Source organism: Panthera pardus, unplaced genomic scaffold (genome assembly GCF_024362965.1).
Source record: "Panthera pardus isolate Hobbes unplaced genomic scaffold, ASM2436296v1 HiC_scaffold_3, whole genome shotgun sequence".
NCBI classification, from domain to species: domain Eukaryota; kingdom Metazoa; phylum Chordata; class Mammalia; order Carnivora; family Felidae; genus Panthera; species Panthera pardus.
In genome coordinates this window covers 19,624,323-19,651,778 of record NW_026526876.1, presented here as the reverse complement: position 1 = coordinate 19,651,778, position 27,456 = coordinate 19,624,323, and the positions used below count along the sequence as shown (strand labels likewise).

The following is a 27,456-nucleotide window of genomic DNA, read 5'->3' as shown; positions in this document are numbered from 1 at the left end:
AGGCTCAGCCGGGGGGTTGCTAGGCAACGGGTAAACGCCGTGCCTCGGAGCAGTTGGAGAAGCCCGGTGGCGGGGGCTCAGGTGCTTCCCTTGCGGCCAGGCGGCGACGCGAGCGAGCGGACGAGGGTAAGGGCGCGGGCCGGGAGGAGGCCGAGGCTGAGGAGGAGAGGAGAGTGAAGCAGGGAGCCCCCGAGGGTAATAATCAGCGACAGTGCCAGAAACTCTCCGTGGGAGCAGCCTCCTGGGACAGCTCTGCCGGAGGGTGGGGGGCCAGGTGTCCGCGCCCCATTCGTCCCGGCTGCCCTCAGTCCTCGTGACTCACCGGACCACGCAGGTTCTGGTCACCTTGCCTCCTACACCCCCTGCTCCCAGTCGGTCTGGCCCTGATCCCCTGGTCTCTTGGAGGGAGGGAGACCTCTAAAGGGTTCACAGCTGGCTGGCGGGAAAGTAGAGTCTGGGCTGAACTGGAGGGAGGTGGGCTTTCTCATAAGAAAGGAGGGAAGGGACTTCAAAATTACTGAGCACAGACTAGGCAGCAGGTCCCCCCAAAATGCATGATTTTATTTACTCCTCAACCTGAGGGGGACATTTTTTTTTTTTTTTTTTAGTTTATTATTTTGAGAGAGAGAAAACGAGCAGGGGAGGGGCAGAGAGAGGGAGACAGAATCCCAAGCAGGCCCCGTGCTGTCAGCACAGAGCTGGATGCAGGGTTCGAGTCCACAAACCGTGAGATCACGACCTGAGCCGAAATCAAGAGTCGGAGGCTTTTAAAGGACTGGGCCACCCAGGCGCTCCTTATGCCCACTGGGATACCACGTTCAAGGTCACACGCTTAGTTTCACCTTCCTGCAACCCGTTCGAAGTTGATCACACTCTCTTGAACCACAGAAGTGCATTCTCGGGCGTTCAGACCCTGTGATTCCCCCTCTCACCCCTAGCTCTGCTTTGTTTTTCCAATCAGAAAAGGAAGAGGAGGGGAGAGAGAGTTCTAGGAGAGAGCCGTGGGACCCTGCTGGCCCTCAGCATGCTCACAGTGGGAGTGTTGGGCTCCTTCTTGCACCAGGCACTGGGGATGACGGTGGATGGAAAGACCACAGTCTGCCCTCAAGGAGGCAGTGTTGTAGTGGGGAGAGCAGGTTACCACCAACACAGCACCCTTCGGTTCTGGGGACCTCCTCCCACCTCTGCCTGTCCTCCCCCTCCACCTGGAGCTCACCCCAGGTGGACCCCAGTGTGCCTAGCATTGCCCTGGTGGGATGCCCTGGTGAGGGAGGGCGGGGTGGATTCCTAGCGAGGTCTGTCTCATTTGAAGGACCCCGTATTCCAGAAGGTGCACAAGGACATAAGAAAGAGGGAAGGAAGCTCTCCACCTGTGTTCCTCTGCCCAGCCAGGGGCACACAGAGGCCACATAGAGGCCACATAGAGGCCATCAGTCCCAGGCACAAAGACTAAGGGCTGCCCCAGGGACCACAAGGAAGGGGAAAATGTTCTCGCGTCTATATCGCGTGGAGTCCAGCGCGGAGGGAAGGCCAGCCACCTTCCTCTTGCCTCTACACTAAGCTCCCAAACGGAGCCCCTCCGCCCCGCGGCTCCCTCAGCCCCACCCAAGCTTGGAAAACACACTTTCTCTTAAGTCGAGGGAAGTTCTTTCCAGGAATCACGGTGCGCCTTATCATTACGCCAGAGGAGTTTTTGTAACTGCTGGAGGTCCCAGTCTGACCGTCCTGGCACGCGGGAGACGGTTGCAGTTCTGATGTTCACGCCAGCACGTCCCCAGCCAGACGTGTTCTTATGTTTGGGACTCGCTGCAGAGTCCCGCTTGCCCCTGGGTCTCTAGGTTCCCACGGGTGGGGGACGCCCCTCCCCAAACTCCCAAAGAGCCGCAGTACTGCCCCCACCTCCCTTGGAAGCCCCCCCTGCCATCCCCCCCCCCCCTACAGGCAGACAGCTCTGCAGCCGGCGGCCTCTGTCTCACCAGGGTGGGGAGAGACCTCCTGAGACCCCTGCTCTGACCTCGCTATTCATCTTCGGGCCCTGCCGGCTTGGGAGAAAGAGCTCACTCTGGGTCCCTGAATGAGCTGTCTTCCCGTCACCGGGCCAGCCTTTAAATGTCCCCTCTGTCTGCCACCAGATAGAAAACAATGCCTCCGTTCTCGCCCCTGGCTTGGCCTTGGGAGGCACCAAGGAGGAAAGCGAAGCTGTTTCACATATGATCTGGGCTAAAGAGGCTATTTTTGCGCCCCTGGAGTTTCCTCACGTTCTTAAGCCTCCTTGTGTCCCCAGAGAACTGGCTTTTGCAACAAGTGTCTTTTACCAGAGGGAGAGACAGGCAGCCTGTCGTCACTGTGGGGGCCCAGGAGTAGCGCTGTGGCCCCTCCGCAGGGTGCTGGTGAAAGCGAGAACTGACCGTCGTCTTCACAAGGCCCTACCCTTGCCCGTGTAGAATGGACACACTGGGAAAACTTCTGCCACTTGTGTTTCTGTTCCCATCCTCTGCTGTCCGAGCCATGGCCTCTACCTTTCCCGGGTTACAAGAGAGTCTCCAGACCAGGAGAAAGAGCGGGAGATCCTGTTTCCTGTGAGTCTGACTCAGGTTGAGCTGTTCTGGGGCTGGAAGCGGGCTGGGATGATGCTGCCTTCGAGGAACATCATACGTGGATGCAAAGGGACCTAGGATAACCCTCACTCCCTCACTCCTACCTCAGCGGCTCCAAGGCCCAAGGCCACTCCAGGCAAGTGCTTCTGGGCTATCACAATAGCTCTTGGCCTTGCATCTCAGGTGTCAGTAGCCAGGGCCCACTGGTCTGGCACCTTGCAGCCTTGGAGGTAAGAGGAGGCAGCTTAGACACACGTCTGGTCGTAATATTCACCCAGATTGTGAAAAGCACAAATTGCCAGGCCCCGCCCCAGACATACAGTCCACATTTGCAAGAGGGGCCTGGGAACCTCCATAGTTTGAATGAACATCCCAGGTTTGGGGCATGCTGGCTGAGAAATTAAGAACCCTCACTTTAAATCGGTGCTCCTCAACCCTGGCTGTACGCTAGGATTCACCCGGGAGTTTAACACCTACTGCCGAGAGATTCTGATTTCGTTTGTCTGCAGTTTAACCTGAGGGTTGTGATTTTGTAAAGCCCTGTGGGAGTTTCTGTGTAGCCAAGGCTAAGAATCACTCTGCCGTAGAGCCAGACGTGTCTGGGCCCCCGCTCTGCCTCAACTTAAGACCCACCACCTTTGACAAGGTGTTTGAACTCTCCAGGTATCGGTTTCTTCATATGTAGAATGAGAATTGTGAGTTTGGGGGGGGGGGGTTGTGGGGAGCATGCAGTGAGGGAACCTCCAATCTGAAGTCCACGGCGCCCGGGACCCCGCAAGTCTCTGTGTATCCTGGATGCAAGTCCTTTATCAGACCCAATATGCTGATATTTTCTCCAAGTCTGTGGCTTGTCTTTTTATTTTCTTGATATTATCTTTTGAGGTGCAGAGCTTTTAATTCAGAAGAAGTCCAATTTATCATTGTTTTTGCTTTTATGGACCATACTTCTGATGCCATGTCTAAAGAATCTGATGCCATGTCTAAAGAACCAGCGTCACGGAGATTTCCCTCTACGTTTCTCTCCTTAGTTTTCGCTCTTACGCTGGTGCCTGAGATCCATTTTGCGTTAATTTGTTTGTGTGTGGCGTGAGGTAGGGGGTCCACGGTCATTCTTTCGCATGGGAACATCCAGTTGGCCCAGCACCATTTGTTGAAGAGACCGTCATTTCTCTGATAAGGTGCCTTAGTGCCTTTTTCAAAAGTCAGTTGGCCATAAGTATCAAAGTCTATTTCTAAACTCTCAATGCCATTCAGTCAATACATATGTCTATTCTGATGCCAGTACCACGCTTTCTTGATTATTCAGCTTTGAGTGAATGTTTGCCAAATGAGTAGGTGAAGTAAGGGAAACTATGAGAACAAATGTAAAGCATGAAGTCTGGCATTCACAAAACCTATGCATTCCTAGAAAAGTCTATGTAATTCAGGGCGCCTGGGTGGCTCAGTCGGTTAAGCATCTGACTTTAGTTCAGGTCATGATCTCGCGGTTCGTGGGTTCGAGCCCCACGTCGGGCCCTGTGCTGACAGCTCAGAGCCTGGAGCCTGCTTCGGATTCAGTCTCCCTCTCTCTCTCTGCCCCTCCCCGGCTCTCACTCTGTCTTTCTCTCTCTCTCTCTCTCTCACACACACACACACACACACACACACACACACACAAACATCAAAAAAAATTTTTTAAAGAGAAGTCTATGTAATTAGGTTTTTTTTAAGTTTATTTATTTTGAGAGAGAGAGAGCACAAGCCAGAGAGGGGCAGAGAGAGTGGCCTAGCCATGGTCAAGCAGCTGGCAAGTGGCAGGGCCAGAACTTGAAGTCAGTGCTCAGCCCAGTCTGCTTTCCAGTTCCACACTGTGCCCTGCCCAACCAGTCTTTCAAAGGCCCACTGTTCTGCCTGTGGAGGAAGTGGTCTGGCAGTCTCTCCCCTTCTCAGGCAGACTCCCAGCCCCATCGCGGTCGGAGTGATGTAGAGGGGAGTCTCCGGAAGGGCCCCCCTTCGAGCGGTGAAGGAGCGGTGAAGGGTAGCACCCAGTAACCTAGAACTCTGGGAAGGGGTGGGTGGCCTTTTGGACAATCGGGTGGTTGGGTGGGAGAGTTTCCAGAGAGGCCTGGGGCTCTCCTATCTGTGTGCTGTAGGGTCAGATCCAGGGCGTGGCCGGAGATTTAGTTCAACATAATCACCATCAGTGTTTCTCCCTGCCTCCCAGTAAACATGTTAGCTTGGTAAAAACTGCATCATTTGGTGAGTAAGAGCTTTGGAGTCAGGCAGAGCAGCTGAACCACTTACTAGCTACGTACGTGGTCCTGGGCAAGACGCCCAGGGTATCACTAAGTATGAGATTCCTGAAAGGTAGAATGGTGATTTTATTGTCTACCTCAAAGGGCAGTTGCAAGAACTGAACACGGTAATGCTTAGCCGGTACTCAGTACTCAATAAATGATCTTTTATTATTTAAGTTTATTTGTGTATTATGAGAGAGAGAGAGAGAGCACGAGCAAGGACGGGTCAGAGAGGAGAGACAGGATCCCAAGCAGCCTCCATACCATCAGCACACGGCCCCATGCGGGGCTTGAACTCACGAACCGTGAGATCATGACCTGGGCAGAGATCAAGAGTCGGATGCTTAACCGACTGTGCCACCCAGGCGCCCTTCTGTAAATGATTTTTTAAGTTTATTTATTTATTTTGAGAGAGAGTGCACCCAGTAGGGGCAGAGAGAAAAGGAGAGAGAGAAAATCCTAAGCAGTCTCCTCACTGTCGGCACGGAGCCCGATGCGGGGCTTGAACTCACGAAACTGTGAGATCATGACCTGAGCTCAAATCAAGAGTCGGATGCTCAACCGAATGAGCCACCCGAGCGCCCCAATAAATGATTTTTTAAAAGTGCAGACGTAGCTTCTGAACAAATCTCCTAGGACCCTTCCCCCCCAACCAGACTAGGAACCTGGAAGCCGCCCCCGGTGAGGCCCGGGGGGACAGGGAAGCAGCCAGGTGGGGCCCCTTCCCTCACACCCTTCCTCTGCCCCTGCAGCAGCCGGGACCATGGAGATCGTGTACGTGTATGTCAAGAAGCGAAGCGAGTTCGGGAAGCCATGCAACTTCTCCGACCGCCAGGCCGAGCTGAACATCAACATCCCGCCCAACCCTGAGCTGGCAGAGCAGTTCGTGGAGCGGAACCCCGTGGACACGGGCATCCAGTGCTCCACCAGCATGTCAGAACACGAGGTGGGTCCCTGGCCCCGGGGCCTGGGCCAGCGAAGGTGGGGTCTGGCAGGATGGCCAGCCAGGGTGGTCAGTGGGACTGGGTGGCTCCATCTGGGTGACTGGAAGCCAGTTAGAATGGCCCAGGGCGGATGCTGGAAGTATGAGGACAGAAACGCCCCCACGACCCACCACGGTGCCTGGGGCGGGAAAAGACCCAGCACCAGCCACTCCCTGGGCCAGGGGAATGGGAATCAAGATGTTCTCTCTCCCATGGGCTCTGGTCTCACCTCTAAGTCGTCTTAGGCATGTGGTACAGCTGGGAGAGGTATCCTGAGGGGGCAAGGATTCAGATCGGCAGGCACCTGCCCAACTGGTGGAAAGGAAAGGGTGCCATGGAAAGTTCTGGTCAGAGGGGCTGATGATGTGATGAGAGAACTGGGCGTCACACTGCAGTCGGAGCTCCCTGCCTGTCTAGAGCCCGCGATCCGCCTTGGACTGTGCCAGGCACTGCGGAGACAAAACTAGTTTGCAGGAGAGAAGAACCCGCTTTGTCATGTCCCAAATCATCCGGGTGAAAATCACACTTGATTCGGCCAAAACACGTTGTGGGAGGTTCCAATAACGCACGGTTCAAACACACTGAGTCTCTTGCTCTCCCAGGGCTAATTGCTGTCACGGGGACCGGGGCGATTTTGTTCACAGCGTGGCTGACTCAACAGGATGGCCACCGCGAAGGCCACACGTGCTGGGGTCTCTTGCCACATCTCCATCCTGGGACGACTTAGAGCTTTCGTGAGCGCTGGCTTAGAAAGGAAAAGAGGAGGGGGGTGACTGCTTAATGGCTTTGGGGGCTCCACTTAGGGTGATGAAAACGTTCTGGAACTAGACAGTGTTGGTGGTCGCCTAACAATATGAATTGTCCTTCATGCCACAGAATCGTACATTTTTAAATGGTTAAAATGGGGGGGGGTCACCTGGGTGGCTCAGTCGGTTAAGCATCCGACTTCGGCTCAGGTCATGATCTCACAGCTCGTGAGTTCAAGCCCCACGTCAGGCTCTGTGCTGACAGCTCAGAGCCTGGAGCCTGTTTCGGATTCTGTGTCTCCCTCTCTCTCTGCCCCTCCTCTGCTCATGCTCTGTCTCTCTTTGTCTCAAAAAAAAAATAAACATTAAAAAAATTTTAAATGGTTAAAATGGGAGGTTTTATATTGTATGTCTTTTACCACAATCTTTTATTTTATTTTTTTTAATTTTTTTTAACGTTTATTATGATCCCTCCCTGTGTGCTCAGGGCCCACAGGCAGGCAGCCCCAGGATCCTGGTTTGCGGACATGGCCTAATGTTTACACCCGGGGCAGGCAGATATCTTCTCACCTGGGGCTTTGTGTAGGTCAACACAGAGCGGTTTGAGATGGAGACCCGGGGGATTAACCACGTGGAGGGGGGCTGGCCCAAGGATGTGAACCCCCTGGAGCTGGAGCAGACGATCCGGTTCCGGAAGAAGGTGGAGAAGGACGAGAACTACATCAACACCATCACGCAGCTTGGCTCGGTAAGGCTTCCATCACTGCGGTGCCCCACCTGCCTGGCCCCGGGCTCCGCTCCTGCCACTATGCGGACGAACATCACTAGGTACCTTAAGGAACCTTCTGTCTGGGAGCAGGCAGACCAGTCCACAACAACAGACCAAAGGGGAAGATGGGAAGGTACCAGGGCTGAACAGGCTTGAGGAGGAGTCTGACAGGTGCTCCCCTTGAGCAAGAAGGACTCCAAAGAACCCCACCCAGGAGCTGCGTGCCGGCAGGGATCATTCATTCATTCGGCACATTTGGACTGAGCCTGTAGTCTCTGCCAGGCACAGGAGAGATGGCAAAAAATAAAATTCACATGCATCCTGCCCCAAAGAGTTTATCATAATCCATTGGAGGTCAGAGACAAATACAGAGATATCACCGTGTAACGTAGAAAGACATGCTATGAGGGATGACTCTTGCCATTTTGCTCCGTAAAGAGGGAGATCCAATTTCCCGCTGAAGGGATCAGGGAAGGCTTCCTGGAAGAGGAGACACCTGAGCTTGAGGTTTTTCCTTGGTGGACATTTGGAAAAATGGAGAGGGCCTTCTGGGTGGCGGAAGCAGAAGATTGGTGCTGTATATGGAGCGATTACCAGTTCTGTGCGACTGGAGGCGTGTTTCTTCACCTTTTTTTCATTGTTGTCCCCCAACGAGTCTTTTCATGTTTTTCCTAATTGCCTCCCCCATGAAATTTTAATCCCATCGGCATATTTCTTTATGTACTGTATGTATATCTGTGCTTTATGCATGAAAAGTAATATTTCACCCTCCAAGACGAATTTTCCCTTGGAAGCAATGCTGCCCCCACTGAAAATGCAACGGGCTGGAAGGCTGGGAAAGACCGTTAGATATTTCTTGCCATCTCAGCCTGGTCAGGCTGCAGGTACCTCTCTTTCCTGCTAAGAACTCCTCATGTTTTCTCCTCAGATCATGGAGCACTGCATCAAGCAGAATAATGCCATCGACATCTACCAGGAGTATTTTGATGACGAGGATGCGGTGGAGGTGACAGATGAGGCCCCTTCAGCTAAAACCATCAATGTTTTAAGGTACCTCCCTAGCTAGGCAGGTGTCGGGACGCTCTCTGCCACCCCTGTGGCTGGGTGCTTCCCAAGGTCACTCTTTGCCGATCACTCCATGCCGTGGGTGCAATGCCCTCTGTGCTCTGAGCTTTGTAGGGAGCAGAGCAACAGAGCACCCAGCAACCAACTGGTCCCCACCCTGGGGGCAGGTCTGGTTGATGGAAAGAGAGGACAGAGTCCAGGGAAAGACTAAGCGAATTTGCAAAGCCGTGTGCAAGCCGGGTTGAGTCACGCAGGGCACAATGAGTCCAAAGTATGGACCATCAGTGACCCAGCAGCACTGTGGGCCCACAGGACCCTCATCACACACTCGTGGGAGTGTACCTGGTGATGACCTCCAAGGACAGAAGCTTGACAACAGGACTTGATCCCACAGATACACGTGTGTGAAGTCACCGTGTGTGTGGACGCTCACTGCAGCAGAAGGCACTCTAGCCAGAGGCTGGAACCAAGCTAAGCCCATTGGTAGGGGAGTGCTTCGAGCAATTCTGGCACGCCTACCCGGGGGATAGCACCCACATGTCAGGATGAAGGAGGCAGCCTGCTGGGGAGTGTTTCCAAGATTTACTTTGTGAAGCAAAACAAGCAAGATGCAGAACAGCGTGTAGCGTAGCACTATTTTTTTTTGTTTAAAATACGTTTATATACCTGTGATTTTGGAAGGGACTAGTCTCAAATGCCAACTCGGGGGGGATTCCTTTTGCTACCATGGCTCACTGAGGGTCCTGGGAAGTACTTGACCCAGTCCCAGCACAACTAGGAAGGACCCTTTTGTGATCCAGGGCTGAGTTGTGGTGTGCAGAGTAGGAGCAAGCACTTCTGGGAGAGGGGCCAGGGGGGAGGGGTGAGGGCTGTCCTCCCTGCTGCCCCAGCCCTACTGGGGTCTGACCTCACATGTGGATACCTTAGCAGGATGATAGATTAGAAATCGTCTCACAGGGGTGCCTGGGTGGCTCGGTCGGTTAAGGGTCTGACTCTTGATTTCAGCTCAGGTCATGATCTGATGGTGGTGAGATCTGGCCCAACGTTGGGCTCTGTGCTGAGCCTGGAGCCTGCTTGGGATTCTCTCTCCCCCTCTCTCTGCCCCTCCCCTGCGTGTGTGCATGTTCTCTCTCAAAATAAATAAAAAAACACTTAAAAAAGAAAAAAGAAATTATCCCATTCAACCTGTATGTTTGACAGATGAGGGGACTGACTTCAGGGAGGGGAGGGTGCCCAGGGCACACGGGAGGGGGAAGGGGTGACCCAACCAGGGATGGAACTAAGGTCTCCTGGATCCCAACCTTCTAACCGTGCTCCTGGGGAGGAGTGAAGTGGAGAAATCACAGGGCAAGAAGGGTATCTTGCTTTCCACTTTCCTTCATCCCTTCTGATTACTTCGTGGGCAAAGTCTCAGTTTGGGCCATTAAGTGCTTAATTCTTTTTTACTTCTTGCTCATTCTCCTTCCTCCCCTCTTTTTTTGAAGAGTTGATGTTTCAGAGCAGTTTCAGGCCCACAGCGAAACTGATCAGAAAGTAGGAGAGTTCCCACACGCCCCCTCCGCCCCGAGCCCACACAGCCTTCCTGACCATCAACAAAACCCTGCCCCAGGGTGGGGCCTTTGTCACCGTCAGGAACCAGCATTCTGGTACTTAGTACCATAACTTGGGTAGTTTATAATCAACAGAAGCTTACTCCTCACAGTTCTGGAGGCTGGAAGTCCCAGATCAAGGTGGTTGGGTTCTGTGTCTGGTGAAGACCAACTTCCTGGTTTATAGGCGGCCATTTTTTCACTGCCGGAACTCACATGGCGGAAGGGGTGAGAGGGCTCTCTGGAGCCCCTTTATTGAGGACTAATCACTTCCCACAGCCACCCCCCTAACACCATCACATTGGACATTAGGTTTCAACATATGAATCTGGGGGACACAACAGTCAACCTGTGGCACCCCAAAGTCCATTGTTTCCATTAGGGCTCACTCTTTGTGTTGCATACTCTGTGGGGTGTTTTTTAAATTTTTTCAATATTTGTTTATTTTTGAGACAGAGAGAGAAACAGAGCACAGCCGGGGAGGGACAGAGAGAGAGGGAGACATAGAATCTGAAGCAGGCTCCGTGCTGTCAACCCAGAGCCAATGCGGGGCTCGAACCCACGAACCGTGAGATCATGACCTGAGCCAAAGTCGAATGCTTAACCGACTGAGCCACTCAGGCGCCCCACTCAGTGGGTTTTGCATCATATAGAATAGTTTCACTGCCCTAAAATCCCACGTTCCTTTTAGTCATCCCTCCCTTCCCCCAAGCCCTTGGCTAACGCTTGATCTTTTTACTGTCTCCATGGTTTTGCCTTTTCCAGAATGTCACATAGTTGGAATCATACAGTATGTGGCCTTTTACCGACTGGTCGCCTTCACTTAGTGACGTGCATTATGTTTCCACTGTGTCTTTTCATGGCTTGATAGCTCGTTTCTTTTTAATGCTGAATAATATTCCCCTGTCTGGATGGACCACAGCTTATCTATCCATCCACCTCCTGAAAGATGTCTTGGTTGGTTCCAAGTCTGGGCAGCTATGAACAAAGCTGCTGGAAACATTCACCTGAAATGTTTTGTTAGACAAAAGTTTTCAACTCTTTTGGGCAAATACCAAGGAGGAGGATTGCTGGATTCTCCTCTTCCCCTTTCGTTGTAATAGCAATGGGAAATCAGGCCTCAGGCTCAAAACTTTCAGCAAGTGGAAATATCAGACTGGAATTTGATATTTTGTTCCCACTGGTTTAGTTTTTATTGTTACCTTCTATTTATGGGTGGTGAGATCCAGGTTTGGATTAAGGGCTCTTCTAAACTTTGTTCTTAAAAATCAATTTCTCCGAGTGAATGTGATTGCTTAAATACGTTTGAATTTTTTAGAGATATAACTGAGTAAATAAGAGGTGTGGGGAGCCTTCCATGCCAGTGTTCTGCCCTCTCCTGTAAAGGGATCCCCAGGTAATCAAGCGGTCAGCCACGCACCTCTCCTGGCACCCTGATGGCAACAGAAAGTTGGCAGTGGCATATTCTTGCTTGAATTTTCAACGTGCGCCTGAGGGCATGAGCCATGAATCGTACATCTGGGACCTGGGTGAGAAGTGGAAGGGTCCGGGGGTCCAGGAAAACTGAGGGGGCAGGGCAGAGGCCAGCAAAGCACAAGAGTGGAAGGTAGAAGCCACAGGCAGGGGACTCTCACAGGGCAGGTCCCTTCTAGGGAGGGACCAGGGACCCCAGGAAGCTGCCCATCCCTTCCTTGTCTGGGTTCAGGAGCAGCCAAACCAGAGCCATATCAGAAGCAGGAAACTCCCTTCATTTCCAGATCCTTGATCAGGGCATTCAAGACCAAACCCCATGGAATCCCAATCCTAGACTCCACAGACTCAGATAGAGTCCCCAGCGGACTGAGAAGGAGATTCACCTCTGTCCCACTTTCCTGGCATTGGTCCTTAATTCATGGCCAGTAGGGGCAATGGGAGCAGGGACCGTTGTTGACAGAAGCACTCACTCTAAGGGCACGAGCCTTGTCAGGTGGCCAGCGATGGTTGACGATACACTGTAGGACATCCCGTCACTGTGGCCATTGTGAAAATAAACGTTAGCTGTTATTAGTAGGTGTGAGTGCCAAGCTCAGAACTGAGCACATTATGCTTTTGAACAGCCCTGGGGAGCAAGGGGGGGTGGACTCCTTCATTAGCCCCACTATACAGACAAAGAAATTGGTTTGGAGAAGTCAGGGAGAGTTGGATTTACGGAAAAACCTTGGGGTCAAAACCCGGTTTCCTACCGAATCTCCAAAATGTGTGTGCGTGCAGACGCACACACACACGCTGCTGATTACCAAAAATAAGACCACTAAAAGAGCCCCTAGGGCCAAGAGTGCCAGATTCTGGCCCCCAGGACCTAGAGGTTGCAGCCTGGAGAAAGACAGGAGGGACTTCCAGACACCCCCCTACCAATGCCCATCTCAGGAAGGGTTAAACTGTTTGACTCCGTTCTTTTCTTTCCAGACTTGGCGAGATCAATTTATTTGTTTGTTTTATAGAAAATCCCAACAAGCCTGAAATCGTCCTGAAGCCATCGTCACCTCTTGTCACCTTGGAGTACAACCCCAAAGATTCCCACGTGCTTCTGGGAGGCTGCTACAATGGGCAGCTGGGTAAGGAGGGACCCAGGTGCTTAACCGGGAGCAAGCCCAGCCCCCCGCTGCTGTCTGCCAGGGCCCAAGTACCTGGCCGGGCTTCCCAGGGAGCACAGAGTGAGGTGGAGACTTCCCACAGAGGATGAACTCCAGACATCTGGGTAGTCAGGCTTTGCTGATAGCTCAGCAGTGTCTCCAATTGTAATAGTTCAAGTAAGTCTAAGACCAGTTCAGAATAACAAGTTTTAAGAAAACTACAGGTCAAGGGACACCTGGGTGGCTCAGTCGTTTAAGGTTCCGACTTTGGCTCAGGTCATGATCTCGAAGTTTGTGATTTCAAGCCCCGCATCGGGCTCTGTGCTGACAGTTCAGAGCCTGGAGCCTGCTTCCAATTCTGTGTCTCCCTCTCTCTCTGCCCCTCCCCCACTCATGCTCTGTCTTTGTCTCTCTCAAAAATAAACATTAAAAAAATTTTAAAAAAATAAAGAGATCCTGATGTAATAAGAAAAGAATTTAAAAAAAAAAAAACACAATGATTTAAAGTCTTTGTCTAGTAAGTCCAACAGCTGGGCTCCCTTGGGGACAGTCTCCATTTATTGCCTTTTTTCCTGTGTATAGGCCACACTTTCTCATTTTGTTATATATCTTGTAACTTTTTTGTTGAAAATTTCTCTCTTTACACAATATAAAGTGACAGTTTTGGAAATCAGGTACTTGTACCACTGTAGGCTTTGTGTTCGTTGCTATTTGCTGCTGTTTGTTTCTTCAGTGAATTGTCTGATCTAATTCTGTGACGTCTGCATTCTATCATGTGTGCCCGCCATGCTCTCTGCTTGGTTAGCTTAATGGTGGGACAGAGATTTCCTCAAGCACCTGCAGGCAACCAGTGTTTGCCGAGAGCCTCTGTGTGCTTGTTTGAGCATGGCTGCGACACTCCGCGGGGCAGCTGCTGGCCCCACCTGCACCTCTGCACAAAGCCTCAGGGTCAGCAGAGGCAACAGCTTAGGGCCTCCTCAGTTCTTTCCTGAGCGAGTGCACAGCTCTGGGCATTCACACAGCCCTACCCGGGCATGTGGCCTTCCAGATCTCCAGGCAAATGGTGGAGCTTTTCAAAGCCCCAGTGGACATCCCAATGGACACCTTGTTCTCCAAGCCTGTCCTTTTTTTTTTTTTTTTTTTAGTTTACTTATTTATTTTGAAAGAGAGAGAGTGAGTACAGGGGAGGGGCAGAGAGAGAGGGAGAATCCCAAGCAGGCTCCACATTGCCAGTACGGAGCTTGACACAGGGCTCAAACCCACGAACCGTGAGATCATGACCTGAGCTGAAGCTAAGAGTCAGACGCTCAACCAACCAGCCACCCAGGTTCCCCTCCGGGCTTGCCTTTTTAAGCCTTTTGGATAGTTTGCTGTTAGCTACCACTTCAGGAAACTGCAAAGTTAATCAATTGCTTATAATTATTATTTTCAACAGTTGCCTCTTTTTTTCCCACGGAGCAAGCTCTAAGTCAGGTTAAATACAGATAATTTGCAGGGGGTGGGGAGGGACATGGTCATCCAGGGACCCACTGGACAGTTCATATAGTCACCGTTCTTTGGTTGGAAGACTGTGAATGAACTTCAGCCGGATTACCCCTCCTGCTGCTGTGAGGCAGCCGGTTTTCACCGGGAAGGCAGAATGTTATTTTTCAAGGCTACCGTGGACTCAGAGAGTATGGGGTCTTAACTAGGGCAAGTTAAAAAGCCACAAAACTCAGTGTCCTTACCGATGTTCAGCTGGTTCTCCTGAACAAGCATTCTCTGGATGGCTGCAAGCCTTTGACTAAGTTGTCCTGAAAAAGTTGACTCACTTTGTTGCCCGTTTTCTCATTGCTTTTATGGAGAAGATTTTCAGAGGTCCTTGCTCGGCTGATTTTGCTGATGGAATACCTAGAAAACTGGGATTTGGATCCCTAGGGAGCTTGGAAGGAAACTGCCCCCATGGGCCCTGTCTGCCTGCCTGCCTGCCACATTGGCCCCCAAGCAGTGGACACTCAGCCTAACTGCATCCCAGGCCTGACTTGACCTTGGGCATGAAAAGAGTCCCTTCCCATCTTACCCTTACATGTCGTTTTATTTACCCTTTCCTCCCAGAGTAGGAGCTGGATGGCTGGGAAACTTCTTAGACACTCTTCTGAGGCCTCTGACCCCCCTCTCAGACCTGCCACCTCCCCCCTGGGAATAGACATGGGCTCCCACACATCTCCCTGCCAAATTACCTGGGTGCCAGGGCTCTAGAAGACTGGAGCCGAGCCACTGTGCCATGATTTATTCAGGAGGCTTGCCTCGCTCATTATTCATAACCCCTTTCAGGGTTCTTCGTGCCAGCTCAGAGCAGCCGGGGCTCCGGGGCTGTGCCACCTTCGAGAGGGGCTGCCAGGGGGCCCACCCCCAAGCGCTGCTCTGTCCCTAGCCGAGCAAACTTGGCCAAGAAAGCTCATCTCTGGGCCAGTCCTGTCCAGAGGCAAAGGTCTCGGACTTGGAGTCCATAAATCAAAACTTATGGATTGAGTTATTTTGCTGCTGTCTTACAAAACTAGCTTCTCCGGGGCGCCTGGGTCGCTCAGTTGGTTAAGCATCCAACTCTTGATTTTGGCTCAGGTCATGATCTCACAGTTGTGAGTTTGAGCCCTGCATCGGGCTCTGCACTGACAGGGCAGAGCCTGCTTGGGATTCTTTCTCCCCATCTCTGTCTGCTCCTCACCTGCTCTCTCTCTCTCTCTCTCCCCGCCCCCAAATAAAAAAATCTGTCAGGACAAAAACGAGAGAAGCTTCAAGGCTTTCTTGGTAAAGCAGAAGAGGTGAAGTCCTTGTAACGGATCTGAATAAAGGGTCTGTGATCTGCGTTCCCATCCAGGGCAGCCAAAGTGCAGAGGGTAAAAGGGAGTTTATGTAGCAGAAGAGATTTGCTGCAGTGTTTTTACCTTTTACTTTTTACTTTCAGGAACATTTCTTTGGGGGTGGAGGCACTCTTCTTTCTGGCCGCCCCCCCCCCCCAACTGCCATCCCAGGCTCCTCCTCAGTCTGTGATCCTTCTCACTTCTTCCAAGAAGCTCTCCCTGACCACCCCCACGTGTTCCCCACCAGGAAAATCACAGCAGGTCCCCCTTCCTGCCTCTCAGGGACAGGGATGGTCTTATTTCCAGTGGCTTCCCAAGGTAGTGTGGTGCTCAACACATGGTAGGAACTCAATGGAATGAGTGAAGCTTGCACTCTGGGAGTCTTTCCATAGAGATTGTGTGGGAACTTCAGGGGTTGGGAGGAAACTCAGGCAGGTTAGGACCGAGCCCTGCTTCTGAAAAAAACAAAAAACAAAAAAAAACTACATACCTGCGAAACCAAGAGAAGCAGCATCCCTCCATCCCCTGCTTCCTGCGTGGAGGAAGAAGCTTGGGCTTCCGTTCACCTTGCCCTCACTCTCTTCCCTGACAGCCTGTTGGGACACCCGGAAGGGCAGCCTGGTGGCGGAGCTGTCCACTGTTGAGTTCAGCCATCGAGACCCCGTGTACGGCAGCATCTGGCTACAGTCGAAGACGGGCACTGAGTGCTTCTCAGCATCCACGGACGGGCAGGTAGCCAGCCGGCCACAGTGTGGGGAGCAGTGATACTTCCCCAGGTCCCCTCCAGAAGCCCCTGGGGGAGCGTTTCCTTTTGCATTTTATTTTTAAATTAGAGAGTAGGTAATAGATGCACATGGAACAAAGTCCAGAAGGCAAAAAGGGCAGACGGGGAAACACCTTCCTCCCACCTCTGCCCACAAACCTCCCGGCCCCCCTCCCTGTAGGCACCCACCTTCATCTGTTTCTCATGGCCGCCTTCAGGGGCCGCCGCTGGAGACAGGAGCAAATACATCTCTCTTCCTCACTCTTTCTGTACACCTCGTGCATTGGTCTGCACTTGACGTTTTTCATTTAGTGTATCTTGAAGGTGATGTCATATTTCACAAAGCACTGCCTCGTGCCTGTTAGGAACTGCATTAGGTATGCCAAAATTTATTTCAGTGGATTTTAATGTCATGATTGTATAGCAGAGTGTGTTTGTATCTAAGTTTTTGCACACATGTGAAGATACATCTCCAATGTACAGTGGGACTTCTTGATCAAAGCATATGGGCATTTATAATGTTTCTATATATTACCATATTGTGGGAGGCTTTAAGAATTCAGATTCCAGGGGGCACCTGGGTGGCTGTCTGTTAAGCATCTGACTCTTAATTTCGGCTCAGGTCACGATCTCACGGTTCATGGGGTCGAGCCCCTGCATCTGACTCCACTATGACAATGCAGAACCTGCTTGAGATTCTCTCTCCCTCTCTCTGTGCCCCTTCCCCACTCCCCCACTCTCTCCCTCTTTCAAAATAAATAAATTAAAAAAAAAAAAAAAGATTTCAGATTCCAGAGCCCACGTCTGGCAATTTTGAGGCAGTAGGTCTGGGGTGAGGCCCCAGCATCTGGATTTTATGAAGCTTGCCCATGACCCTGATGAGCGGCCAGGTTTGGGACTGTGGGGCCAGAGCAGTGGTTCTCCAAGTGTGTTTGTCCTACGGATCGCTGGTCATCTCTAACACACACCCCTTTGGCCCCAGTGATTGGCCCCAGGAAGGTAGGAAAGGCAAAAGTTAGGAGAATCAAGGGACTTCTGGTCTCAAAGTTGCCCCGCCCTCCCATTAGGTCATGTGGTGGGATATCCGAAAGATGAGCGAGCCCACCGAGGTGGTGATCCTGGACATTGCCAGAAAGGAGCAGTTGGAGAATGCCTTGGGGGCTATCTCCCTGGAGTTCGAGTCTACTTTGGTGAGTGTTCCCGGCTCTCCCTTCCCCGACTTCCAATGCTGGGGCAGCCAGAGCCGGGTGGAGCCAGCGTCTACCACGTGCACCCAACAGCGGCATGGAGCGCCCTCCCTCCTGTGGTCGTCGGGCTTGTGTGTGGTCTTTCCAGGAACTTTCCAGCAGGGGGCAGCAGAGCTTCTCGAGGAAGGAAGCCAATCCTCATTCACACAAAGTCACTGCTTGGGTAGCAGCTGTGCTGAACAGAAGGCAGAGGACAGGATTCCAGAAGGGCCCCATTCTGTAGGAAGAGCCCCGCCCAGGACCAACATGGAGAGCCCAGGCCCTGCCCCTGCCTAGTGTGGGTCGCTTCACAGTCTGAGGGGAAGGAAGAGGTATTGGAGAGGGAAATGAGGTCAGAGGAGGCTCCTTGGAAAACCAGAGCACAGGCACAATTAGAGCATCTAGCAATGGGAAGGAATGGTAAAGAAAGATCAAAGTTGAGCAGTAACATGAAAGTGTCAAAGGATGGAAGCTTCTAGAAGCAGCAAATGAGGATTCCCACCAAAGCAAGAAAACAACTTTCCCAGATGACTCTTGGCTTGGGCTTGTTCCTGGCTTATGTGTCACCGAAGCCCAGGTCTGGCTCCCCCTTGGGATCATCTCTTGTTTGTTTTCAGGTCATGTGACATCATTCCCAGGCTCTTGGGAGCTGGAGATGCTCTGGCCTCACCCCTGCCCTGGGAGCCCTCACCCAAGGCTGGGGAAGGAACGCTGGGGAAGTCAGGTGGAAGACAATTTAACTGACCCCCAACCCTGGGCATGAGAGTCAGTGTGGGGAGGATGCAGAAAAGCATTCTGTCCTGAAATCAGGGACTTCTAGAGCAAGTGCCTGATGTAATGACAATACCACCAGTAGTCCCCCAGCTCTCCCATGCCTGTCACTGAGCACACTCTGTGTGCTGGACACTTGTAACTCCCTCCAGTGATGAGCTTGCATAATCGCCCACGACCATCTTGTACCATAATGTTATTGTCCCTCCTTTCCAGACAAACAAATGAGCCTTAGTGTGGTAAGTCATACGCTCTAGGACACTGTGCAACTGGGGCTCAAACCCAGGGCTCTGACTCAAGTTCCAGGCTCACCATTCCAGCCCCACCAAGAAGTCCAAGGGTGGAGGCATGGCAGGCCATCTGGATCTGGGTACTTCTCTCCATCACTAGCTTGCAGGAGCCTTACGTTTTACGTCATTACTCGCTTTTCTGGGCCTTTCGAGCTGTGTCTCTTCACATTCCATTTCTCCTCTCCCGGCCCCTCTACTTTCCATCTCTACTCTTCTGGTATTCATCCTTCCGTGACTGGTTTATTTCATTGAGTATCGTGTCCTCAAGGTTCACCCACATTGTTGTGTGTGTCCGAATGTTCTTCCTTTTTAAAGCCGTGAATTTCCTTCCTTTTTATTCCACTGTAGGTATAGACCACATTTTGTCGATCCATCCATGTCACTTGGGTTGGGACACTCGAGTTGCTTTTTACCTCTTAGCTGCTGTGAATAAAGGTGGGATGAATATGGGTATGCAGTATAGCCCAGTTTCTGAAGTAACTGCAGTATAGCCCAGTTTCGGAAGTAACTGAAGGCTGGGGGAGGGGACTTTTTAGACTCCTGTTTTACATTATTCATTCAATCATTCACATTTTCCATAAACAGACATTCGGGATCTTTATGGCAAAATGCCTAGTGGACACAATGATACTACCTGAAGAGGTGTGTATCACGTAGCTGCTGATGAGTTTCTCCAAGGTCTGGAAGAGTCGAGAGGGCTTCATTAAACATGGCGCCCTTGAGCAGGTTCTAACAGAGGATGGGGTCTGATGAAGTCAGGAAGGGCAAGGCCAGCTCCTTAGGAGGGGCTGGGCAACAGCCTGAGCATAAGCTTACACGAAGGTCCCTTCCAGTACCTTTAGACGCATCCAATCTGACTCCAGAAGGCTGCTAACCATGGCAATAAACCCTGAATTGACGTTTCATGGAACCTTTCACTCCTGTGTCACCCCTTCCACAGCCAACCAAGTTCATGGTGGGCACCGAGCAGGGCATTGTCATCTCCTGCAACCGCAAGGCCAAAACGTCAGCTGAGAAGATTGTGTGCACCTTCTCAGGCCACCATGGCCCCATCTATGCCCTCCAGAGAAATCCATTCTACCCTAAGAACTTCCTGACTGTTGGCGACTGGACCGCCCGCATCTGGTCAGAAGACAGCCGGGAGTCGTCCATCATGTGGACCAAGTAAGAGGGAGGTTGGGGCTGGAGGGGAATGTAGGAGGGTGGGAGGGACAGAGGGAGCCAGCCCAGGAGTGCCCTGAGTGTCCACCCAGAACACCCCTCCATGCACACCTGAGCCTAATCCAGCCACTTCATAAAGGGATGTGCTTCAAACAGCCTGTGTTAGTCATAATAACAGCCTTGGGTGTTTTCATGACCCTCAAGCCCACCCTACAAGTAGGTAGCATTACTCCTCTTGTCCCTCATTGTGTGTGTTAGGGGACAGAGCCATGGGGAGGCAAAGCCACTTGCTTCTGTTCTCCCGGCTGGTAAGGAGTTGAGGTGGGGTTTGAACCCAGGAAGCTTGGACTGAGAATCTGGGCACCTCATCAGGGCAGCTTGGTGGGTCTCCCCTCATGCAAGGCTGGGCACATAGGAGCAGAGAGGGACACAGCTGTGAGCGCTGTAGTTGGATCAAAGAAGCTTGTGGGCTTTCCCAGTCTGCCCAGAGGAGAGGCCAAGGGGGGGCCATGAGATTGAGCCCCTCAGGGTGGTCTCACTGCCCCTGGGTGAGCCAGGGAGTGCCATATGCACAGAGATGCTGCAAGGCAGGCAGAGCTAAGAGACCGGAGCAGAGGCATCAGGTGGGGGGACTGGTACCCTCTCAACCTTCCTGTGTGTCAATCTGGGGTTCCTTTCTAGCTCACGCTGTCACAGACTCTGCAGTGCTGGTGTCGCTGTGGACCCTAATGAGCATGTTCTATTCTAGTGGCTCCCCAATCTGGTTGCATCAAGATCTCCTGGGAAGATTTATTAAAAAAAAAAAAAAAAAAAATATATATATATATATATATATATATGCACACACATACATATTCAACCCTTTTGTTGAGGTGTCATTGACCCAGAAAAGGCTGTACATCCTTAATGCCTACAGCTCTGTGAGTTTGGGGCTAAGTTACACCTGTGAAACCATCACCACCATCAAAGCCATAAACATGTCCATCACCTCTCTCCTACCTCCTTGATTGTAATTATTCTTGTGGGGGGGGGGGGCAGGGGTCACTTCACTTGAGATCTACTGTCTTAGCAAATTTTACAATTTGGTCTAGTATCGTTAGCTAGAGGCACTATGTTGCATGCTAGATCTCCAGAACTGACCTATGTTGCATAAATGAAAGTTTGTACCCTTCGACCATCACCTTCCCGTTTCCCCCCCTCGCCCCCGCCCCAGCCCCTGGCAACCACTGTTCCAGTCTCTGCTGCTGTGAGTTTGACTTTTTTTTTTTAGATTCTGCATATACGTGAGATCATGCAGGCTTTCTGTGTCTGGCTTACTTCGCTTAGCAGAATGTCCTCCTGGTCCATCCACGTTGTTGCAAATGAAAGGATTTCCTTTTTTAAGGCTGAATAATATTTCGTTGAATATAAACCCCATTTGCTTTATTTGCTCATCTGCTGACGGACGTTTAGGTTGTTTCCATATCTTGGCTGTCGTCAATAATGCTGCAGTGCGCGTGAGGGTGCAGATATCTCTTTGAGATTCTGGTTTTAGTTCCTCTGGATAAAGACCCAGAAATGGCATGACTGGACCAGATGGTAGTTTTTTCTAGTTTTAATTCTTTGAGGATCCTCCTTACTGTTTCCCACAGTGGCTGCACCAGCTTACAATCCCACCAACAGTGCACAATGGCTCGCTTTTCTCCACATTCTCGCCAACATTTATTATCTTTTGTCTTTTTAAGAATAGCCGCTCTAGGGGCACCTGGGTGGCTCAGTTGGTTGAGCCTCCTACTTTGGCTCGGGTCATGATCTCAATGGTTCGTGAGTTCAAGCCCCGTGTCTGGCTCTCTGCTGTCAGAGCCTGCTTCAGATTCTCTGTCTCCTTCTGTCTTCTTTACCCCCTCTTGCACTCTCTTTCTCTCTCTCAAAAATAAAATAAACATAAAAAAAAGAATAGCCACTCTAACAGGTGTAAGGAGCTATCTCCTTGGGTTCTTGATTTGCGTTTCCCTGACGATGAGTGATGTTGAGCACTTTTTCATGTACCTGTTAGTCATTGGTAGGTTTTCTTTGGAGAAACACCTGTTCAAGTCTATTGCCCATTTTTAGAAAAAATTTTAATGCCTATTTATTTTTGAGAGAGTGACAGTGTGAACCAGGGAGGGTCAGAGAGAGAGAGAAGGAGACACAGAATCCAAAACAGGCTCCGGGCTCTGAACTGTCAGCACAGATTTTTAAAAAAAAAATTTTTTTTTAATTTTTTTAATGTTTTTTATTTATTTTTGAGACAGAGAGCGACAGAGCATGAACAGGAGAGGGGCAGAGACAGAGGGAGACACAGAATCCGAAGCAGGCTCCAGGCTCTGAGCTGTCAGCACAGAGCCCGACGCGGTGCTCGAACTCACGAACTGTGAGATCATGACCTGAGCCGAAGTCGGTCACTTAACCGACTGAGCCACCCAGGCGCCCCTTTAAAAATTTTTTAATCTTTCTTTATTTTTGAGAAAGAGACAGTGTGAACCAGGGAGGGACAGAGAAAGAGAGGGAGTCGATCACCCATTTTTTAATCGGGTTATTTGTTTTCTCACTATTGAGTTTTTTGGAATGAATTCCTTATATACTCTGTATATTTTGGATATTAACCCTTCATCACACATATGATTTGCAAATATTTTCTCCCATCCCATGGGTTGCTTTTTCTTTTATCTTCTTTTTTTTAATTTTATTTTTTTTTGCTTTTTCAGTTTTTGACTTTGCTGTGCAGAAGCTTTTGATGTCAATGTACCCCACTTACTCATTTTTGCTTTTTCACTTGTGTTTCTGGCATTACGTCTACAAAATGGCCACCAAAACCAAGGTCAGGGAGCTTTTCCCATAAAATTTCCAGGAATTTTATGTTTCGGGTCTTATGTTTAAGTCTTTCATCCATTTCAAGTTGACTTTCGTATATGGTATAAGATAAGGGTCCAATTTCATTCCTCACCACAGAAGTCTTCGAAAATCTAGATCCCCCACCGAGTAGAAAGTATAACGTTCTTCTAATATCGATATTAGGAACTTCTCTGGGCATATTCTTCCTCTGACTCCTTTCGGTGAGTCCGATTGCTGGGAGACTGGGCCCAGACCCAGCAACATGTGCCTGTCCCCTGGAGTTAGCTGTAGAGAAACTCTAGTGGCTCAGCCCCTGGGAAGGACCAGAGCCTTTAAAGTACATACTATCAGGGCGCCTGGGTGGCTCAGTCGGTTGAGCATCCGACTCCAGCTCAGGTCATGACCTTGTGGTTCGTGAGTTCAAGGACCTTGTGGTTCGTGAGTTCAAGCCCCATGTCGGGCTGTGTGCTGACAGCCTGGGGCCTGCTTCCGATTCTGTGTCTCACTCCCCCTCCCCCCTCTCACTCTCTTTCAAAAGTAAATAAACATTAAAGTTGGTTTTTTTTTTTTTAAATAAAGTGCATACTGCCCACGGCTGGTGGGCGAGGCTGGCATGGCTAGAAGTCAGACACAAGGAAGAACTTCCTGCCCAGCGACGAGACCCTAGAGCCCAGGGGGCCTGGATGAGCAGAGCGGCGGCTCAGCAGCCTCTCTGTGCCTCCCGACCACAGTGGGCCTTGACCTCTGGCACCCGGCTCCCCACAGGTACCACATGGCTTACCTCACCGATGGCGCCTGGAGCCCAGTGAGGCCAGCGGTTTTCTTCACCACCAGAATGGACGGGACCCTGGACATCTGGGACTTTGTGTTCAAGCAGTGTGACCCTGCCCTCAGCCTCAAGGTCACGTGTATCCCACTCCCCATGCATCCAGGCCCTTGGGTCCTGGTGGCCCAGCAGAATTACCTGGGGGAAACTTAGAAAGAAAAGAAAAGTGGAAAGCCTGGCCTCTCCTCCCACCAGACCTATTCCTTCGGCAGCCCCGGCATGGGCTCCTGGCAGCTGACCCTTCCAGCCTAAGCTCAGGTCACATCAGCATAGCTACACCCGAGCCCCGCTAGCGTGGGCCATGGAAGGGCGTGGCATTTGGGAAGCTGCAGGATGGACGTGGGCTGGACTGAAGGGGTGAGGCGTGGTGGGTGGGGTCAGGTGTGGTGGAAGGTGAGGCCAGAGGGGGGCAAAGGGTCTTGACGGCCGATCTCAGAGGGTGAACTTCTGAACTTCGTCTTGTGAGTCAGGGGAGTCCCCGAGGGTATTCGAACACGGAGCCGGGCCAAGCGCCCCTCTCCCCAGGGGCCGGGGACTCAAGACAAGCTGCTTGGCTCCTCTCTCCAACCCAACCGCATCTGCCTGGCCCCTCCGACAGGTGTGCGACGAGGCCCTCTTCTGCCTCCGGGTGCAGGACAACGGATGCTTCATCGCCTGCGGCTCCCAGCTGGGGACGACCACGCTGCTGGAGGTCTCGAATGGGCTGTGCACCCTCCAGAAGAACGAGAAGAACACGGCTTCTTTGGTAAGTGCCCGGCGCTGACCCCGGCCCCGTGGCAGAGCAGGCCAGGCAGAGAGAGAGAAACGCATGGGCCTTTGGGGAGGTGGCGTGGGGTCCTGAAATGAGCTCGTAAGTGGCATCAGGAGTGTCTGACTCGGCCCTGGCTTCGCCACTCGGGAGCCAAGCCGCCCTGGGCAAGTCCTGTCACCTCCGCAGGCTTCGGCTTTCCCGCTGCCCAAGCGGTTTGACTAGGTCAGTTTGTTTGGTCCCAGAGGTCACAACTGTGGCAGATGAAGGCTTAGCAGATGCCAGAAGAGAAGACAGAGGGAAGGTGGCCACCCTGGGGCAGGAGGCTAAGGGAGCTGGGAGGCTGAGAGCCATCATGACGCCCCCCCACCCCACCCCAGCACTGTGGGCACACCGTGGCACTGAACCCCCCGGTGCCGAGGCCCTGGGCGAGCCCCGCGGCTCTGCCCAAGGTTGTGGGCCCACCACCGAGCGGGTGCTCCCCTGGCCCAGGTCCCCACGATGCACGGCTGTGTGGCTGTTCTGTTCCACGTCTTCTCCGTTCTGGGGACCTCTCAGGACTGGGTGACATGGTGGCTCTGCTCCTGCCTCCCGATCTCGATGTCCAGCCCTCCTTTCTTGCCGTTGGCGCTGAGAACAGACCCCTGCCTTGTGCTGTGAGTGAAGCAAGAGAGCTAAACCTGGCCCCGTGCTGGGAGCCGGCCGCCGGCTGCCACCCTCCCCCACGGGCCTCCCTGTCCCCGTGTACCCCAGATATTTGAGCGGGAGACCCGGCGGGAGAAGATTCTGGAGGCGAGGCACCGGGAGATGCGGCTGAAGGAGAAAGGCAAGGCGGAGGGCAGGGATGACTCCCTGAGAGAGGAGGAGCCTACCTTCCACCTGGAGGAGCTGGTCACCAAGGCCGAGGATGAGTTCTTCAACATCATCTACTCGGAGCTGAAGAAGAAAGAGACGGAAGCCATGAAGAAGACAAAGCCTGTAGGGTCCCGAACGGGGGCTCGGGTGGCCCGGGTGGGAGCCCTGGCGCCTGGGTTCCGCCTGCTCGCTGCCCTCCTGGGTGACCTTGGGCAAGTGGCCTCAGCAGGTGGACCTTAACCTGTCCCTCTGGCCAATGGGAGCAATTACTCCCTTCCTCCTGAGAAATCCTGAGTCTCCACGTGGACTGTAGGCTGCTTGAGGGCAGGGGCCGCACTCCACGCTTCTTGAGGCCCTCCTCCCCGCCGACACGGCTGGCACCGGGACACACGTGTGGCCACCACCACAAAGACCCGGGGCTGTGTGAGCTGGCAGCTCAGAGTGAGCCCCAAGGCCCTGGGAGGGGGCGGTGGGCTGGGAGGTCCGAGGCATGGAGGCCGGCTGCTGACCCCACCTGGTGTCGCGGGGGTATGATTTGTGCGGAGCTCACCCATCCGTGCTCACTGTCTAGGGGTATCGCCTGGGCCGGTCGGTCGCTTCACTTCTTGGCTCCTTCATTTGCATCTGGAAAAGAAGGAGGTTGAGCTATAAAGGGGGTTCCCGGTCACCTTCCGGGCCCTCTTCTGTACCCAGGGATAGAGGAAGAAGAAGGCATTGTTGGCGTGGGTCATGGCCTTCAGGGGCCTCCAGATGAGAGGCCAAGGGTGGCGAAGAACACCACAGCAGGGGAGTGCGAGCCGGGACCTACCCCGGGAGCAAGGGCGTCAACACGATTCAAGGGTGTGGGCTGGGGCGGAATGAAAACGTAAGTGCAGGGCACCTGCCCGCAAAGCCAGGCCCGCTGGCCTCCTGGGTGCCAACCTCGCAGATAGGCTGGCAGAAGATGGGCGAGCACGCGGACGGGGTGACTGGTTCCATCCCAAGACCTCTTCCCCCTCTGCCTCCCCCCACTGGAGCCGGCCACAGGCTGTGACATTTGCCCCTCGTGTTGCATTTGGAAGCACCTGGATAGGAGGGGCCTTGTTCTCACACCATCGTCGGTGTGGCAAGGTGTGGCAGAGACCTCCCTCCACTTATGGCAGAGACGGGACTGGAGTCCCAGCTTCCCAACCCCCCCCCCCACCCTTGCCCTCCAGAAGGCAGTGCTGGTAGTAGCCACCTCCCACAGCGCAGTGCGCCTGACAGACACCCGGCCTGGGGCTGCAAGTCCCGAAAAGCACTCCTTCCCGCTGCTTGAACACTCCAGGCGGAGAAGCTGGGCCTCAGAAGGGAGTAAGGTGCACAGAACAACCCGCTTAGCCTTAGTTTTCTGCAGTTGGCCAGAACCTCTGGGGTCAGAGCTGAGAAAGCAGTGCTGAGCCCTTACACCTGTATCTCTAACCTGGGCCACAGCCCTGAGAGGAATCGTGTCCACTTCACGGGCGAGGGGACCAAGGAGACTCAGGAGGAGTGTTAGCCCGAGGTCACCCAGGCAGCAAAGCGACCGAAGCAGGACTTGGACCCCAGCCTGCGAGATGCCCGAGGCCGTGCCCGCTGTCCACACTCGCTGGCTCGCTCTGAGCACCCACTAGGCCCTCAAGGCCACAGAGCCAGGAGCACAGTCTCCTGGGCCTCCACCAGTTGGCTGGTTTGGGCCTCAGGGGATCAACTTCCCAGGGTGCAGGGCGGGCCCGGCCCCACCAACGGTTCTGCACTGTCTTTCTTTGGCAGAAACAGCCGGGTCTGGAGGCAGATGAAGAGGTGGAAGGAGAGGACCTTGGTGAGGAAGAAGGCCACGGTGCCCAGGCTCCGACCTAGAAGGGGCAGGCCAGCCTTGCCCGCGGCCCCTCTCGCGCCGCACCTCCGTCTCCCATCCCCTGGCACCGCCCTGGCTTTGCACGTGGGCGCTGAGCTCAGGAGGGAGGGAGGGAGGGAGGGCTGGGGGAGCAGAGGGGTCCTGACCCGACCCGACGCCCCACCAAGTGCTGGCCCCCACTACTCACTGAGCCCAGTCCCAGGGGACCTCTTGGAAGGAAGGAAGGGGCAGGGCTCGTGCCTGAGCTGGGTACCCGTCCTCTCAGCCGCCCGAGCACACCCCGAGGGGCTCCACACTGCCTTTCAGCCTGGCCCTGTCTCTTCCCGTGGGTTCTGCTTCCCCGGGGTTTTTCCCGGCAATTATTTTCCCTCAAAGCTTACAGAGCCTCCGACGGGCTGGCCTCAGCCTCAGAAAGACCTGTGGGCGGGGAGAGGGGCTTCTCCTCCCTTCCTGACCCTCCCCTCCACACACAGCTCGAAAAGGCGGTCTGTCCACTTCTAAAATGTCTCTGAGCACCGCCCCCCCCCCAACTCTGAGGACAGATGGACGAATGAGTTTGCTCCTTCCTGTACGCCTGTGAGCTTTCTACTGGCTTAATTCTTAGATTAAATTAACGATAATGGTGCTATAA

The 27,456-nt window shown here is 52.8% G+C and overlaps 1 protein-coding gene across 3 annotated transcripts; it reads left to right on the top strand.

Moving 5' to 3' along the window:
- On the top strand, positions 1–27,456 carry DNAI2 (dynein axonemal intermediate chain 2). 3 transcript variants are annotated; one of them, XM_019466363.2, is made up of 13 exons: positions 1–126; positions 5,626–5,819; positions 7,189–7,350; positions 8,300–8,421; positions 11,412–11,554; positions 12,506–12,619; positions 16,070–16,209; positions 17,308–17,430; positions 19,468–19,691; positions 23,307–23,442; positions 23,966–24,112; positions 24,869–25,093; positions 26,741–27,456. In XM_019466363.2, exons 2-13 carry the CDS (start codon positions 5,637–5,639, stop codon positions 26,825–26,827), a joined length of 1,806 nt encoding a protein of 601 aa, XP_019321908.2. In that variant the 5' UTR covers positions 1–126; positions 5,626–5,636; the 3' UTR covers positions 26,828–27,456. The 3 variants fall into 3 exon arrangements, with proteins under 3 accessions (XP_019321908.2, XP_019321910.2, XP_019321909.2); XM_019466364.2 differs by having other exon boundaries at positions 16–126; positions 5,629–5,819; XM_019466365.2 differs by lacking the exon at positions 24,869–25,093.